Source organism: Acartia tonsa, chromosome 9, assembly GCF_053477335.1.
Source record: "Acartia tonsa isolate MP-2025a chromosome 9, ASM5347733v1, whole genome shotgun sequence".
NCBI classification, from domain to species: Eukaryota; Metazoa; Arthropoda; class Copepoda; order Calanoida; family Acartiidae; genus Acartia; species Acartia tonsa.
In genome coordinates this window covers 26,275,272-26,290,811 of record NC_137268.1, presented here as the reverse complement: position 1 = coordinate 26,290,811, position 15,540 = coordinate 26,275,272, and the positions used below count along the sequence as shown (strand labels likewise).

Sequence of the window (15,540 nt, the reverse complement as noted above, 5' to 3'; positions counted from 1 at the left end):
GCAAAGTGAAAACATTAAAATTCTGTGCTATAAAAAATATTACATAATAGTTATTGTGAATTTTACAGTTTACAATATGTGTCTATTAACATTATTAGTGTTATTTTTATATTTAATTTAGATTTTAAAGTTGAAAAAAATATCAAATTTGTCTGATTTAATTTTTGTGTGTGTTTTTATTCAAGTTTTTGGTGCTCATTGAAGTGTTAAGGAGATTGAAGTGATTTTGTTCAGATTTTAGTAAAACATTTTGAACTTATAAAGCTACTCTGTTATTCACTTTGTCTGTCCTTCAGTCCGTAACGCTATGGGAAAAATGTGATTTTCTTGCCTGCAGATATAAGAAATTTTCTTTGAGTTTTTGCTGATTCTCTCGCTTTATTTTCTTTGTTATGACAACTTAACATCTGCTCTATAATTTTGTACGTTTGTTTACTCCTTGATTTTTTGTGCTTTGATACGTATGGATGTTGTTATCCTTATTTTTCAAGTTGATTTAAATAAAAATAATTTTCAGACAAAAATTTAATAAATTTTAAATGGTTCCATTCGTGAAATGGAAGTATATTCTTTTAACTTCACTAGGTAAGGTTGATAGTTATTTATCCCATTGTATTATAGACAGCTTTCCAAGGATATTAAAGTTTAAAACCAGCTAGCCGCGAGGATCCGAAGGCCCGGGATGACAAAACTGGTATTGATTTTATTTTAATAATCGTGGAAAGTTTACTGTAATACTGCAAATTTACATGATAGTTCAGTATGGATGAGAAACGGATCTAAGCCAGCAGATATTAATCGGTTTTGAAGCCATACTTTGAAAATTTCCTATGCTTTGTTACTCTATAAATATCTTAAGTCTCTTGTTATCTGATTTCTATTAGAGCAAGTGGCGTGCACAGTAATTTATTGGGTGGATGTGATCCTTGAGATGGGGGAAGGTAGAGATCTTAGGAGATAAGACAATGGTCGATAAATTGATGTGCATCTCCAATGACGATACACAAAACTACCCCTTCTGTAGATTACAATTAGTGGTTGAAATGTTTGGGCATTTAACCTAATGAACCAACCAATCAAAATTTAATATAAGCCCTAAAGTTATTGAGAAAACGTTACTATACAAAATTGAAGATTAGTGCAATGAATAGCCCAATGTCTCCTCCCTCCCTGGGGTGGGGAGGGGGGGGGTCCTAATTTACTCCTCCAAAACTAAGATACTACTTTCCCTAATCCATTTGTTGCTCATTTTGGTTTCTTCAGGGATCTTTAAGAATAAGACATTAAATGATATACAAAATTACTGTGAATCAAAATTATAGGTTGAATAGTTTGGAAATGGATACACTAGTTTTAACAAACTAATTAGAAGTACCCAAATTTTTGCCAACTCATAACATAACAGGATTATAAAACATTGGGTACCGGTGTAATTTACAGTCTAATGTTCCCTTCCCCTCTGGGGTTCTTGAAATCCTAAGAACATGCTTCCTCCCTTAATTTGACCTAAATTTTGTAACTAGTTACATCATTGTGTGTGAGGGGGGGGGGGTGTGGTCGTTTGAATTTTTTTCTTCTTTTCAAAATTAAGCTTGTATTTTTGTACTGTTTCCTTTCTTTACCAAAAAGATAGGACTCTACATAGTGAAGCTTCTTTTTGGCCCAAGGAAGGTTTTAACTATTTTAGTGAGTGTTCTTTAACCTCTAAAGAGAACAAAATACCCAAACTCAAAACAATTCGTTTAGAATTTTCTTCTTAAAACCAAAATTAAAAGAATAGGGTCGACTCTCCACTTCTCTCAAGTGATAAATATTATACCCCTAAATTCCAAGAATCTTACAGGATAAAAAAATGAATGATAAATTGATGTGAAGGCCAAAATATGAAACATAAAATTACCCCTTCTTCTTTATTGGTTTAAAAATTATTAACCAGCCAATTAAGATTAAATAAAAGTACCCACAGTTTTTTTAAGCTAACAAATAAATGAACGTGCTTATAAAACTTTGGGTACCAGTATAATTTACTGTCCAGTGTGCCCGCCCTTCCTGCTAAATTTTGTATAGATAACGTATCAGTAAAATAACTCCACCCTTTCCAAAAGCAAAGCTTTTCTAAAATGAATGCTAACACTTGCAATAGTTGCGAAGCTACTCTATATCTAAGATTTAGCTGAACAACCGGCTATCTGACGTCAAATAATATTATTATATTTCTTCATTGTTTTTAAAATCGAGAACACAGTTTCATTTAAATGCATTGTTATATTATGTGATTTATTGATATTTGTGTTGCGTTTTTAATTAAATTTTTTATAAAGTTAGCTTGTACTTTGATTCCCAAAAATTGTAATTAATTTAATGATCTATCTATAAAACATAAAACTTTTGTTTGGATATTTTTGTTATCGCAGCAAACTTCCATTGGACATAATTGTCCTTGTTAATTTAATCACATGAAGTATGTGTGTGAGTATTTCTAGTTTCTTTCAGGGATCTTAAGGGATATGACAATGGACGATAAATTGATTAACATACCCAATGATAAGAAACAATATTAACGCTTCTGTAGATAAAGATTATAGGTTGAAATGTCTGGACACTACTTTTAGCTTGAAACAACCAATTAAGATTTTAAATAAATGCCCCAATGTTTTTTTAGTCAACTGATAAGAAGTTTAATTTACATACCAGTGTCCCCTCTCTACCTGTTTATTTTATTTATTTCTAATTGTTTTAAATCAACAAGTTTCTTAAAAGAACATAAAATTTCTTCTCTGTAATTTATATTTTCATCCTTGTTGTTTTTATTATTTATTTCATTTCTGTTTTAATTTAATTTAACATTTAATTTTAGATAAATTTAATTTCACATTTGAAATAGGAAAAAAACGGACGGGAGTGGGACAATTTTCACTCCAATTCCATGTGTATATCCTTGGTTGTTTATTGGGATGTGTGGGAAGGATAGGACTACTATTCTAGGGTTAGAAATGAAATCATGGAGGGAGTTGAATTTAAAACTTGGAGTACTTTTATTAAATTTTGATAGGTTATTTCAATCGAACAGGACCAATTTTTTCAACCATTAATTGTAATCTAAAGAAGGAGTAATTTTTGTCTATAATCATTAGTGAATTAAATCAATTTATCGCCCATATTCTATATCCATTAAGATCCCTGATACCGGCCAACAAAAGTTGAATAGTTGCGCTATTAAAATTGTACAGTGAATGATTTTCATGATATTACTCACTGTATTTTAGATGACAGGGTATAGGTTCTAATTTTGTACACTAAATATTCTGTATTCATGGATATTTTCTTGAATTTTACAAATATTTTCAAAGATAAATTGATTACATTAATTCAATTTCTATTCATAAGCAGAAGCACTATAGTGTAAATATGTCAATGTACTTTTTAAACCTGCGTACATTCTCTGATTTCTGGGTATCTGTCTCCGTATTTTACACTGGATGGCTTATGACTCAGATTTTTTTAACAAAGACAATTATTTCCATATTTTGCAAAACAATAGCAAGATAATAATATGTAGACAGAAAACTACAGTAAGCTAAACTACATTGTAATTAGTAAAAAAGTTAATGAATAACATGTATAACTTCGTTAATTGTCTTAAGTTTTAACTATATATATATATATCTTCTACATCTTGTTTTATGATGAACGAAAGTCCGAGCGGACGGACGTATAGTCATTTATTAGTTAAAGAGTAGCTGCTCCACTGGTTAAGATAATAACATTAACATATTTATGTACAGAATTTTTGTATAGCAAATTATAGAATAGCTTCAAATAAAATAGTGTGCAAAAAGCAAATATTTTCTCTAAAACTTAATTAGAATTTATTAATCATGTCAAACATTTATATAACACTAGCGGCTACGCCCCTAGAGGCCTTCAGTGGCACTTTAGAGAAAGAGAGATTCCCCTCAAAATAGTTATAAACCTTCCTTGGACCTGTAAGAAGATTCACTATAATGGAATACCAAATTGGTTTAGGTTTTAGCAAGATCTTTCGTTACAGACACACAAAAATCCTGATTATTTTATTTTATAATTATCAATATTTTAAAACAGCATACAAAATAATATCTTCGCCTTAAATTGTCTTTGAAATGATTTTACATAAAATTTCAATTTGTAGCTCAAATATCAATCAAGTTTTCAATTCAAATTTTTTTTAAATTGAAGCTATTTCATAGCTCACTTTTTCCGTATGTCAATCCGTAAGATGTATATTTTTTTTTTTTTTTTTTGGGGGGGGGGAAGAAAGGATTAGGGTTCTAGGGGCGATCCCTCTTGGGAGGGTGAAATACCCTCTCCAAAAATAGATATATGAGAGGCTTCACATGAAAGGAGAACCATATCAGTCCAGCATTTACTGAGATACAGACAGACAGACGTATGTTTTGTATGAAGCATTAGAACTTGAAAGAACAGAGCCAGTCAAGTTGTCATTTTTAAAGAAGCTTCGTTATTCTCTTGAGGTGGTTTTAGGCTATAAATTCAATATGTCACCCTAAAGGATATAACAACTAAAAAGCTAAGTGCGCAATCTCTAATAAAGAAAATGTTTAAAAATGTAGTTGTCCTATTTATTTTTAAAATTATGCGTAGTGCAGCTACTCTATAACTCTTAGGTCAGTCCGTAAGTCCCTCAAAGGCCACAACGTCTAAGTATAACATCTTTATTTTTCTCATAAAATACATCTTTCTTCTGGAATCTTACGCAAAGTCTCGGACGTACACAATCACATAGCTTTGGAGACCAGTGTTATTGCTTGCCTTCATATATGTCATTTTCTTTTCGTTTAAAATCATATTAAACGTTATTGTTTTTTCACTATAATTTTTATTGATGCTGAGATACTTATTAACACAATTGTCTTTGTTTGTTTAGAGATTTTTTTTTGGCAATGTGCGATTTAAAACAAGAAATAACTAGACAAAAATAAATAGATTTAAAGCATAAGCTGTCATGTTTTAATTTTTTATGCCTTTTTTTTAAAAAAAAAGGCATATAGTTTTTACATCTTCCATTTGCTCAAAAAAAATTAAAACGCTTTCTCGTTATTTGTATGGTTCTTAAATTCTTTGAAACGATGGACTCCAAAAAAATTGTCTTTTTGACCAATATGGCTATTCTTTTTTCTACAATACAGCTTTTTCCATTCCATCCCTACCCCCTCCATTTTTCTCTATCTTTAAATGCCCAAAAAGGCATGAAGAGCGTAACCGACTAGTAACATTGACTAAAATATGCAATTTTTTTCATTTCTTATTTAAAATCCATCATTTCTAAGGGCTCAAAAAGACCAGTTTTCATAGGACTCAAACGAAAAACAATATTTGCTTAGGATAACTAGTGCAGAATTATCTTCCCATAACCTTGCTTTCTAATTTCAGTTTTGAATGCGGTTATTTGTGCCCCAAACGAGGGTGTTACTGATCCCGACTATGAGGTACTAATTTTATGGTAGCTACGCTGATTTGTGAGTCTTTGTCTGCCAGTCAGTCCTGGGATCTTAATTAAGATAAAAAATTACACTTTTGAAGACTAAAATTATTGGTGGAAAGTTTGGGCTCTATTAATTTGTTCATAAAACTTTGGGTAACAGTATGATTTTTTGTCCATTGTCCCCTCCCTACCTGAATGTTAGTGCAAATAATAAGTAAAGATTACTATCCAAGGGGAGGGGGATAAAGGAGTGTTTACCCCCACTCAAACTTTGAAACCCATCATTCATTTTTTCCTCTCAAAATTAAAAAAATACATTGTTTGAGTACCCTTCCCCCCCCCCCTCCGACAGAACTATGAATTCTGGTCGCAGCGCTCGGCTCCCTAGCCTGCCTAGCCGCAGCGTACGGCCCCCTTGCCTGCCTAGCCGCCCATTATATTACACCTCTGAAACCTTTGAAACCGCTCATTTTACCCCCATAACAAAAAGCTTGGACGTTCTTGATAAATGATATTAAAACTTCATCTCCATAAAATTTGATGTTCAGGTGATATCTGACATTGATGGTCCGAGGGTGGCTGCACTTGTAGATGGAGAGGAAACTTTTATAGGTAAGATAATAGATGATCAATCCTTTATTTGGACCAATAGGAACACAGTGTAGGAATAATTCGACAACATTATTGGTCAGAAAGTATAATTTTTTTCATAAAGCCTTGAATGGTTTTAAACTGTTTTTATGCCTTCGGTTACCCTTAAATCCACAGCCCTTTACAAATAATAGGTTAAATAAAAGGAAGGAGGGAGGGAGAGGTGTCATTTTAATAAAGAAATAATTTTTGGAGGGGACATTGTCCTGTAAATTACAATGATACCCTAAGTTTCATAACTATGTTATCTTATAATTTGCTTAAAAACTTATTAACCAAAATTTGTAACCAAAAAAAGTAATTTACTTTAAAATCATTGTGGATGGTTATCAATTATAAAAATCTTATCCCCTAAAATCCCTGTATTTTTTTTTTTTTTACAAATTTTCCATTTTTCAGGAGAGCATCCTTGGCATGTTGGTCTTGTAAGGTTATTACTTTTTAATAGCGCAGATACTCTGCAATTCGAAATGTCCGTCCATCTGTCCGTTTGACCGTTTATAAGCAGCGTTAATTTTTTCGGCAGCTGATTTAGGTAGGCGGCTGAATTTTTAAGTTGACCCCGAGATTCCTATAATCAACAAGCATCCAGAATATAATTTAATTGGTCAGTCGGTCTGCCTGACATGACACGATGTCTAAGTTATAAAAATAAAAAAAATAAGAGGAAAGGATTTTTATCCTTCCCCCCCCCCCCCCTCAAAAAAAAGTTATAAATAATCCCATGAGCTATAAGCAGCGGTACTGTAAAGGAGAATCATATCGGTCCAGTGGGTAGCGAAATATTAAGCTACAGTTACTGAGACATCCTGCTACTTTTATATAATAGGATTAACTTTTAAAAATCACCATTTAACTAAAAATATTCCTATTATAGAGAAGAGTCAAAGACTGGATTCCTTGGATGGGTTAGACATCTGGGAGGCCTCATTAGGCAGTTTTTTACTTCAATAATTTTTAGGTATTTCACCGGTAACCAAAGCTTTCCAACAATAGTTCTAGTGTACAAGTGGCGTAAATTTGTTTATCATCACTAAGGATGTACATAAATTTATCGTCCATTGAATTATCTCTAAAGATCCCTGGTCATTTAATGTTAGATAAGCGTAAACACGTCAATTTATAAGAAGTAAAAAACGAATATTATCAGAACAACAACTTACTGTGGTGCTACTCTAGTCAGCGTTAGGTAAATATACATTTTTTATATAGGGTCTGTCCGTAAGTTTGTCTGTACGACTTTCTGTCTGTCTGTTTGTACGTTTATATGTCTGTACGCCTGTCAGTACGTTTGTTTGTCCTTACTCCTGTTTCAAGTTTGTTCTCCGTCTATTTGCCTATCCGTCTTTACGACCTTTTGTCAGTACGGCTTTTTTTTGTCTGTGTGTACTCTTTATTGTCTGTCCGTCGTACATCTATACTTATGTCTGTACATCTTTGTTTGTCTATCATTCCGTCTATTTGTCTGTCAGTGTCACCTGTAACGATTTATTTTTGATAATATGATGTTTACAGGAGAGCAAGGCAAAATTGGGGTTTAGTCCCCTTCGTTGCAACGCCTCTTAAGGGGCGTTTCGTTGTATTTTCACAGTAACTTTTGATAGGTTAGTTTAGGTTAGGTTAAGTTAAGTTAGGTTAGGTGATTGCCCCGCTGGGTTAGGCTCTTAACCCCGCAGGGTTAGAGCCCCCCGAAAGGGCTAGAAGTAGGAGAAAAAATACCGTGAAAATACGACGACACGCCCCTTAAGAGGCGTTGTCACATAGGGACTACACCCCAAAATTGTTTACTGCGCTTATAAGTCATGTCTCAAAATTGAAATATGTTTGATAGGTGGTTGGTGACAGCTGCCCATTGCATCCGTGAAACAGACAGACCAGTGGACCTTAGGTAACATATTTTGGCGTTACCCTAAAAGTACGTCGAAGACCCCCCCCCCCCCCGTTGTTTTGGTATTTCAAGTTTATTGAAATGAATAGAAATTTTCTCTTATGTTTTGCAATGAATAAGTTATTTGTTACTTGTAATTTTATCATTTTTACCTTATTTTTCTTTTAAATTCATCTTTTATATTTTAATCTTATTATATTTTCAAATTTTGTTTTGAATTTTATTTAAAAGTTTCTTCCTCTTCAAATAAATTGAAAATTGTAGGACGCTAGTTTTTCGTGTGTTTGTTAATTTACTGTAGGTAAGAATTAATTCAGAATTAAATGATTTGACAATTGTTTAGAGTAGTGATGGGAACCAGTAAGAGAGCCAGATATTTCTACTATTTTTTCCAGGTATACAAATATTGGATCTACTGCAATTTAAGGTGAAATGTTCATCGTATCGATTATCTACAAAAATCAAGAAAATGTGCGCTTCAAGATATCTGTGCATTATTGATTAATGACTATTCCAAATTATATACAGGCCATCTTTAGTACGTTAAAATTTTGTGCTAACATCATCTGTAAGTTTCGCCGTCAGCAGCCTTTAAAATTCATAGTTTTTTGCTATAATCGATAGCAGGAACATTTCACTGTGAACTGCACTAGATCCCAAATATTCAAACAAGGACAATTATGTCAATAATTTGCGCAGCTTTAAAAGTAAATATATGTAATCCTTATATAAAAGTATCAGCTTCTTATAGCTTCTATAAGTCCATAAAGGGTCATTTTTGGAGATAAAAATACATATACCTTAGAAACAAAACTCAAACTTAAAATTTTTTCTTTTTGTTTTTATTTAAGGAGGAGGTTCGACTTACCCAACCATCCTGCCCTAAAATGTCCCTAGAGGCCTCTAGAGGCGTAGTTTAGTGTGTGCAGAATTTGTATTTGAATCTCTTGTTATAATTTTTTAGACGGATAGCATAGATGAGATCCACATCCATCCCGAGTATAATACAGACAGCCATGAATATGATATAGCTTTGCTCAGGAAAGTTTACATAATAACCAGCTTATTTTAGTTTTCCTGTTAGGTCGGGGGGGGGGGGGTATATCCACCCCCGGCAAAATCAAGGGGGTTGAATACATCCCCTAGATGTCAACTTATATACACATTTCTACACCCCCAAAAGGTCACATCCCCTTTTTTATTTAAATGTAGGAAATTACACCCCCCTCAAAATAATTATAAATCATCTTATTTGATTTTATCTTCTTCTAATGTTATTTACAATTGTTTTTATTAGTAGCGTAATCTTAAAATCTTGTAATAATTACAGAAGAAGTAATCATAATACAATATTTACGGAAATTCAGTAGGATGGACGTACCGATGTATTCTTATCCCTTATAGAATAGATCAATGTTATTGGTGACAAAGTTTGGACACTGCTTTATCAAATAATCAAAATTTTCAAAGTATCCAATGTTTTAAAGCCAACGAATAAGCGAAGATCTTTCTTACTGCCTAATTATAGAGTAGCTGCGCTACTAAAAATCTATTAATTCCAGTGAAAGTTCTGACGTTCGGAAAATTGTACTAATGACAAACAGCCATAATTATGATATTGCTTTGCTTAGGAAAGTTTACAAATATAAATCATAGTAGGAGCAAAGCTACTCTATAGTTTTATTATGATCGAACGTTCTTACACATTAGGAAAGAGATCAAATAAACTTTAAAATTAAAAACTTTGAACAAGTTTCATAAATTTCATCATAATACAATTGGATAGGATTTCAATCATAAGGGAGATGTATCCACTGCAGCCATTTGGCAAAATTGCGAATCGAAATACGCTTGTTTGACTTTTAAGTGATTATTTGATTTTTGAGGGGAATATAAAGATTTAAGGTATTATGGTATTGAGCTTCCTTCATAATAGATAATATCGAAGGCTTTGTCGAGGTCTAAAGAACACAAATTAAGCTCACAAATAATGCAGTCGGACAAACGAACATTTCAATTCTATTTCGAAGTCAGAAAAAAATATATGTAAATTTATCGTCCACTATGTTACCCTTAAACCCATAGAATATATTTATATAAAAAAAATATTAAAATAAGGGATTTTAGTAGATTAAAAGTATTATCTTTATATAAAAGTAACAGGATGTCTTTTTGTTTGTGTGTGCCGCTGGATCTTGCTATCTGATTAACCCATCTGGTTCCCTTTTATCATGTAGCTTCTGATAAGTCTTAGGAAGGTTTCTAACTATTTTGAGGATTGTATTCCCACCCAATTAGGAATTAGCCGTTAGTTGCGAAAAATTTATTTTATGTAAACTTAACAAAAAAATGTGTCAGATTGAAAAAAATGCCAGACGTGAGTCCTGGTGAATTATGGCCCGTCTGTCTGCCCTCTGTACAGGTATAATGTAAAAGTTATGATTGCCCAGCAGGTTAAGCCCCCGGCAGGGGCTTGAAATAATAGAAAAGCTATTGTGAAAATACAACGAAACCCGCTACTTCGTTTTCTTTCCATGATCCATACATTTATTACCCCAGATGATCAAGTAGACAATATAATTCGCTCAACTTAAAAAAAGAATTTTTACAAGACAAGATTTGTTTATATTAAGTTTACTTTTTTCCTTAATTATTAAAATTAAACTGAAAAATTATTTATTTTATGGTTAAAAATGAAGAAAAACTGTGTTTTAGTACCATGTATATTAGGTGCAGTCAATATTTTTTATTCCTTGGAATGATATTGCAGAAACTTTATTATAGACAGTTAAATAATAATTCATAATTAAAAAAATATTTTATTATATTAAATTGATATTAAATCACACGTTTCTTTCATCTTATCTTCCCCAATTAAGAATGTCTTATACCAGCTTTCGTCTGCTAAATTTTAAAAACAATGATATAAAATATAAATCACCAGGAATAAATGTATGAAGAAAAAAAGTTTAAAATATATTTCTGTAAAATTACAATCTTTGAGGAAAACTAATTCATACTGCAAAATTATTAAAGTGAAAAATTAAAGATTTACTTTAGCCTTTATTCCTGGTTCATTTATAAACAATATACCTAGTTATTTTGATGTAATATTATTTTTTTGTATTTAGTATAATTTTTTTGAAAGTTATTGAATATGAGACTAATTGTAGAACACGTTTTAACCTACATTAATTTTTATTTATTTAAATATTTCTTTCTTTATTGGCGACAATGTCTGTTGAGACATGAACTTTATTTAAATACTTTTCATGTTTTATGTCTTTAAACGTAGATTTGTCGCAGTTTTTCGTTATTTGTATTCTAATAAGACCTAAAGCTACTGTTTTAGTACAACTTATTACAAAAATTATTAGTTTTAAAAACCCGATGTTTTTAGGCGTTTCATATTGAGAAAATACACTTTTAAGATAAATGGCAATTAAAATCCTTATTTGTATTATAAAAGGTAACTTCTGCACTATAATTTCAAAATTTTTATTGATTTTAATGAAAATTTACTTTTCTTAATGTATATACTTCCTAACCAATAATGTGGTTGGATTATACACTTTGGTACAAATAAGAGAGTTCATCTAGACTATATACATATGTGTATAATGTATATTTACGGTTGTATTCACCTACTATTAAGGTATAATAAAGCCACATCAATTGGACGATAAATTAATGTACGCTACGCTTCTAATGACGATACAACAGTATTACCCCTACTTTAGATTGAAAAGTGAATATTTAAAAAAAAACAATCTAGACTTAATAAAAAACAAATGTAATACACATTAAATATCATCATGTTTTTTTTTGATTTTTGAAATGTTGATTCCTAGGACAATATGTAGACCAGGTATACATCAACACCAAAAGCGACAAAACTATTGAAATTTTTTTTTCATTGGCACTTTGTTTAGGTTAGCAGCTACGCTGGACAAACAGCAACTGTAGTCGGCTGGGGACGTACAGACGGAGATTCCAGCCACTCATCAGCCAGGTATAGAATAGCAATGCCTGTCAGTTAGACTGTGAAGTTCATTAGTTGTAATCTTAAAAATAAGAAATATTATACAATTTGTATTAATGTAAGATATTTAACAATATTTGTTCCTGATCATTTTATATAAGAGACAGGAATGATAGGATGTTTGTTTTTGTTTTCTCTATCCGTATTACACTCAAAGATCTTGCTAATCTCTAATACAATATGACTAAATTGCATAAAGCTTTTTGAGGTCAAGAGAATAAATTTGATCTATTTTACCCATCAGAGAGAAATTAACCCAAAAAAGTTTCTATTTTGAGAGGTTTTTTTGTAAGATGTAGCTGTGTTTAGTGCCCTAGGAAAATAGGGATAGATGTCACAGCTTTTGGTGTACCTATTCTATTGACGTCATAGTAGAAGGGAAGAGAAAAGGAAGTGGGAAAGAAACCCCCTAGAAAAGAGATGACGTCAATAAAATATGTAGCCGAAAAAAACAATGACATATACACACCTACTCATTTTGCTAGGGCACTATACACAGCTGCACAATCGTCCTTTTTGTTGTTCAGGGTTTTACAAGAGTTGGACGTTAACATCATCAGCCAGGAGGAGTGTCAGTCACAGTGGGGATATGGAAAGGGGAGGGTTGAGGTAAGTCATTGAATTGTCTTAGTGATTTAAAACTTTGCTCTTTCTTGCATGCAATTATCCACTACGATATAAAGTTGATCTGAAAATTACATCATTATATAACGTCGTTGTTTTAGATTGGCGGGCCTAAGATGTGTTTCCGGTCAACTGGCGCATCCTGTCACGGAGATTCTGGGGGTGGCATGTTTATCAAGGAAAAGGGAAGGTAAGATAGTCGATACCTAGTGACATTAAGGGATAAGACGATGTACTTATTTCGCCAATGATGATGAACAAAATCAACCCCTCTGTAGAAAAAAAATTGGTGGTTGAAAAGTTTAGATAAGGCTAAATTAAGATTTATTAAAGGTACACGAAGTTGTAAAGCCTACAAATGAGAGATCGTCAATAAAAATCATTGTGCATCATAATAATTTACAGTCCAGTGATCCCTCCCTCCCCGTCAATAACATACCAATTAAGGTCTCCAAATAGAGAAGCTTCTCCAGGAATGGTTTTAGGCTATTTTATTAATAAATGTTAACCAAGATTTTTTTGCTTGGCTATTTCATTTGCTTTCATTCGAGCTATGGTTGCGCGAAGCGCCTGAAATTAAGAGTTGATTTGATTTTAGGAAACAGTTGGTTGGAGTATGTTCCTATGGACTTGCGGACTGTCAAAATTGGGCTCCAGAGGTCTATACTAAGGTAGTTACTTATTGCAATACCGACAGTCCGACGGACCAATTAATTTTTACACCAGATGCTCTTTGTTACAGGGAATATTTTTAAAATTTCAGCACTCTTCCTTGGATAACAACCAAGAAAATTCAATAGCGTTACGGACTGCCTGATAAACAGACAAAGTGAATTATAGAGAAGCAGGATATGTGTGTGTGTGTACCGAAGGATCTCGCTAACCACTGAACCGATATGGTTTTCCTTTATGGTTCACCACCTCTAGAAAATAATGACCACCCCAAAAAAATTTTTAAAAAACTTTTTCCTTTAAAAACTGCAATTAAAAGAGGGGGGGTGGTCGACTTATTAAATAAACAACCCAATGTCCCCTTCCTCCCTGGCGTGTTAACATAGAAATCTCAAAACATTGAATAAAAAACAGTGGAAACCTCCTAGTTCGTATAAAAATGTTAATATTTCCACTACTACCAAAACATGACCTCATTATTTTTAGGTTGCCAATGTTTTGGAATGGATCAAGGATACAATTCAATCTCGCGACCCCAATGACGATATCAACACAGAACAGGTTAGTGTCCGCCAGGGATAAGACAATGGACGGACAATTGATGTACAAGCACAATTATATAAAGAAAATTTACCCCTACTATAAATTAACATTGGTGGAAAAATTTCGACACAGAAAGTTTGTACAAAACAATCAAGATTCATTTAAAATGCGCAGAACGAATGGGAGATAAAGGTATAAAACTTAAGGCAATAAACCATTAGCAATGTTCACTTGTCTGTCTGATTTGTACAGCTTCGCTTTTATGGAAGTTGTTTTGATAAAGAGTTTGGTTTTCAGACAAATTTTGTTTTATTTATAGTGTGGAGTTACTAACTTCAACGCCAATGGGTCCACTGATTCATCTAGAAGGTAAGCGACATGACAACAAAAATTGTTTTGCCTAACACATTTCCGTTGGTCAATATTATCAAATTTAATTTTCAATGGTTGTGTCGACTACATATATACGGGTGATAAAATGTCGACAAAATAATAGCATAAATTTTTACAGGGAATTTAACAAAACATAACAATCCAATTTGTCTCAATAAAAATAATCATTTCTACTTTAAAAAAATGTTTTTGCTTTTGTTGTAATTTACTTTGTCAATCTGTCTATTGATTTCGGTTTATTTAGACTGTTTTGAACTTTGCTAATCATAGATTTTGACGAAAGCTTTGATTTTTATCCTTGTTTTTAGCACTCAAGCTACTTTATAATTCACGCTGTCAGTCCATAACGCTCTGGGGGAAATGTGATTTTCTCAGCTGCTATATTAGATAGACAACTGACTTTTTTGTGAATATTTTCTTTACCTAATACCTATGAGCATAATTTATTTCGCCAGTTTGTCTGAATTTAAAAAAAATATACAATTACCGGAGTGGATACAAAACGGCGAAAAACATAACGGCGTATTTCATGATTTTTATGCGCTTTGCTACTTATGAAAGTTTTCATCCTTGATTATTTTAGGACACGCGCCTGGCCTGTAGCGGACCAAGTTGAATCTTTGCTTGGATACATGATGGGATAAACAGAGTAGCCGATAGGGAGGGAGGGGACATTGGACTGTAAATTATACTGGTACTTATGCTCTCTTTAAAACTTTTATATCTTGATTGGCTGGTACATCCTAGCAGTGTCTAAGCTTTTACTACAATAATTTTAATCTACAGAATTTGACAATTATGGATGTATTTATCGTTCATTGTCTCAATTCTTCGAGTCTTTGAGAAAAAAAAACACGAGTTATTTTTATAAAAAATTATTATACAACGTTTAAATTGATTTCTATCCCTTTCTTACTCCATAAAATATACAAGCTTTACACTAATACACACATTAAACTATTTTCTGTCCATTGTCCTTTTCCTTTTGTTAATTTTAATACTTTTTCATTTTTTATATACATATGTAAATTGTAAAATTTTCTATTCCTGTATGTATATTTTGTAAAAAGAAATTTGATTTGTTCAATAAAATATATTAAATTAATTGTAATAATTAGTTTATTGATTCCAAACCATGTATGATGATTCCTGTAACAGTTAGGTACAATGTAGAAAGTGTAGGAAATCTATGATCGTTACCATAAAGTCCTTACGTCTATTTATCTTGAGATTGGGCTAGAT

The 15,540-nt window shown here is 32.2% G+C and overlaps 1 protein-coding gene across 1 annotated transcript; it reads left to right on the top strand.

Moving 5' to 3' along the window:
* The first annotated feature begins 489 nt into the window (after nucleotides 1–489).
* On the top strand, nucleotides 490–15,409 carry LOC145328641 (chymotrypsinogen A-like). Its single transcript, XM_080172406.1, has 17 exons — nucleotides 490–585; nucleotides 5,434–5,489; nucleotides 6,034–6,097; nucleotides 6,536–6,566; nucleotides 7,014–7,070; nucleotides 7,287–7,325; nucleotides 7,968–8,024; nucleotides 8,368–8,419; nucleotides 8,989–9,065; nucleotides 10,383–10,446; nucleotides 11,957–12,036; nucleotides 12,594–12,675; nucleotides 12,792–12,880; nucleotides 13,289–13,361; nucleotides 13,849–13,923; nucleotides 14,225–14,274; nucleotides 14,882–15,409. The coding sequence occupies exons 1-17, from the start codon at nucleotides 540–542 to the stop codon at nucleotides 14,940–14,942; spliced, it is 1,053 nt and encodes a 350-aa protein (XP_080028532.1). The 5' UTR covers nucleotides 490–539; the 3' UTR covers nucleotides 14,943–15,409.
* Nucleotides 15,410–15,540: the final 131 nt, after the last annotated feature.

What these genes read in the sequence shown, in the direction of transcription:
- LOC145328641 (XM_080172406.1), top strand. Translation starts at nt 540, where the DNA reads ATGGTTCCATTCGTGAAATGGAAGTATATTCTTTTAACTTCACTAG. An exon ending in CATCTGGGAGGCCTCATTAG is followed by an intron (nt 7,071 to 7,286) that starts GCAGTTTTTTAC and finishes GAATATTATCAG; the next exon opens with AACAACAACTTACTGTGGTG. An exon ending in ACGATATCAACACAGAACAG is followed by an intron (nt 13,924 to 14,224) that starts GTTAGTGTCCGC and finishes TTTTATTTATAG; the next exon opens with TGTGGAGTTACTAACTTCAA.